Raw genomic sequence first — 2,636 nt, 5'->3', positions numbered from 1 at the left:
ACTGTGTTAGCCAGGATGGTCTCAATCTCCTGACCTCGTAATCTGCCCGTCTCGGCCTCCCAAAGTGCTGGGATTACAGGCATGAGCCACCGTGCCTGGCCACGACTGGCTTATTTCACTTAGCATCATGTCCTCAAGGCTCACCCGTGTCGTAGCCTGTATGAGAATTCCCTTCCTTTTTAAGGCTGAATAATGTTCCATTGTATATATGTGCCACATTTTGCTTATTTATTCCTTGGTCAGTGGACAGACGCTTGGGTTGCTTCCATGTTTGGGCTGTTGTGAGTAATGCAGCTGTGAATTTGGGTGGACAAATATCTCTTCGAGACCCTGTTTTCAGTTCTTTTTTTTTTTTTTTTTTTTTTTTTGAGATGGCATCTCGCTTTGTCCCCCAGGCTGGAGTGCAGTGGCACAATCTCAGCTCACTGCAACCTCTGCCTCCCGGGTTCAAGCAATTCTCCTGTCTCAGCCTCCCAAGTAGCCAGGATTACAGGCGCCCACTATCACACCCAGCTAATTTTTTGTACTTTCAGGCACCCGAGTAACTGGGACTACAGGCGCACGCTGCCACGTCCAGCTAATTTTTTGTATTTTAGTAGAGACAGGGATTCACCGTGTTGCCTGGGCTGATCGTTAACTCTTGAGCTCAGGCAATCCGCGTGCCTCGGCCTCCCAAAGTTCTGGGATTACAGGCTAAGCCACCGCACCTGGCCTCATCCCTTCTTAAAACGAGTTATCTGGATACTCACAAACTCCTGGTTTCTTTGGGGCATTGTCCCCATGAGCTTTTCATAAAAACATCAATGATTTTGCCGTAAATGTGATGGCTATTCTTGTTTCAAATTTAGCAGAATTCTTGTTGCTCTGACAGGAGCTCTTTTCAAACTGATGTCTTATCCTTCTTAGTGCTTCAAACTAGATCTCGTTCAGACATGTGATAACAAGTTAGTACAAATTTATTTTGGTGCCAAAAATTTTTGAAATCCATGCATAGTTTTTTTCATAATATACATTTTCCATGAACCTTTTAAAGACCACTTGTATAGAAAAAAACAGTATATATAGGGTCTGGTGCTACCCAAAGTTTCAGGCAATCACTGGGAGGTCTTGGAACTATCCCAGTGGATAAGGGAGGACTACTGTGCTAAAAACTATCCCTTGTTTAACTGAAATTCAAATTTAACTGAGTGGCCTGCATTTTGTCTACCAACCCTATCCTGGAGGCACCTAAAAATATCAGAGGCCAGGCCGGGCGCGGTGGCTCACGCCTGTAATCCCAGCATTTTGGGAGGCCAAGGCTGGTGGATCATGAGGTCAGGAGATCGAGACCATCCTGGCCAACATGGTGAAACTCTGTCTCTACTAAAAATACAAAAATTAGCTGGACGTGGTGGCCTGCACCTGTAGTACCAGCTACTCGGGAGGCTGAGGCAGGAGAACCGCTTGAACCTGGGAGGCAGAGGTTGCAGTGAGCTGAGATTGCGCCACTGCACTCCAGCCTGGTGACAGAGCAAGACTCTGTCAAAAAAAGGAGGAGGAGAAGGAGGAGGAGGAGGAAGAAGAGAAAGAGGAAGAGGAGGAGGAGGAGGAAGAGGAAGAAGAAAGAAGGAAGAAGAAAGGAGAAGGAAGAAGAAGGAAAAGGAAGGAGAAGGAAGAGAAGGAGGAGAAGAAGAGAAGGAGGAGGAGAAGGAGGAGAAGAAGAGGAGGAGGAGAAGAAGAAGAAGGAGAAGAAGAAAGAAGAAGGAGGAGGAGGGGAGGAAGAAGAAGAAGAAAGAAGAAAGAAGAAGAGGAATTGCTTATCCACGCCGTCTGTTTCTTTTATCTTAGCGTTACTCAGCGGGGGAGTCCTCCCAGGTGTGGTGGAGAGTCCCTTCTAAACCCTACTGGATTGTTAGGACAACCAGCTGGGCTACTTTTCCACAGGCCGCCCGAATTCCTTTGGGTTCTGATTTCTCAGAGGTCTCAGGATCCAGACAGGCTTGGCCAATCCTTCCCCACCGAAAGTGTAACTCTCAAAACCAACACCCTGGCATAGGGCTGGAGGGGAAAATGGGTGAGGTCAGAGACAAAGAAGAGGGAAGGGTCAGATGGGGCTCCGGGTTCCCTGCCACACGCCTCCGCTCGCGTTCTGCTTTTCTTCGGAGAGCTCCCGCCCACCCTGCAACCTCGCCTAGCCCCGCCGCCCTTACCAGCTCCCTCCCAGTGCCTTGTGGAGGCGGGGCAGCAGAACCGCAGCCACAGCCAATCACAGCGGGGCCCTTCGAGGAGGGGCGTGGCCTGACAACTTCGGCTACCCGGCTGGAGCAATCTGCACGCCGGAGAGCGAAGCTCCTCTGCACCTGGCCCCAGGTGCGCCCCTCAGCGTCCCCGGCTCGCGGGGCGCGCGGGATGGAGCGGGTTTGGGAGGCTGCTCCCGGAGGCCAAGCCGGGGCGGAGTTCCCAATGGAGCCCGTGGGAAGCATGGTCCCCGGGCTGGAGCAGCCGCAAGTCCCCGAGAAGGCGCGACAACCTGAAGGTCCCGAAAGCAGCCCGAGTCCGGTCAGGGCCATGAAGAAGGCGGCGGGCGCAGGCCGGGAGCCCTCGAGCGAGAAGCAGCTGCCTTCGCCTCGCCCCGGGACCCCGCGCGTGCCGCCGCT

The 2,636-nt window shown here is 52.3% G+C and overlaps 1 protein-coding gene across 1 annotated transcript in view; it reads left to right on the top strand.

Annotated features, from left to right (window-relative positions):
* Window positions 1–2,324: 2,324 nt before the first annotated feature.
* The window catches only part of KLRG2 (killer cell lectin-like receptor subfamily G, member 2), a 28,622-nt gene continuing 28,310 nt past the window's right edge, over window positions 2,325–2,636 (top strand). Inside the window, exon 1 of the mRNA XM_011941562.1 lies at window positions 2,325–2,633. Within this exon, the coding sequence (XP_011796952.1) occupies window positions 2,389–2,633 (245 nt within the window). The 5' untranslated portion in view covers window positions 2,325–2,388. The remainder of the gene's footprint in view (window positions 2,634–2,636) is intronic.

The sequence above is a fragment of the Colobus angolensis genome, unplaced genomic scaffold (assembly GCF_000951035.1).
Source record: "Colobus angolensis palliatus isolate OR3802 unplaced genomic scaffold, Cang.pa_1.0 Scaffold2, whole genome shotgun sequence".
In the NCBI taxonomy this organism is placed as follows: domain Eukaryota; kingdom Metazoa; phylum Chordata; class Mammalia; order Primates; family Cercopithecidae; genus Colobus; species Colobus angolensis.
The sequence above is the reverse complement of the archived record's forward strand: the minus strand, read 5'-3'. Positions and strand labels throughout refer to the sequence as shown.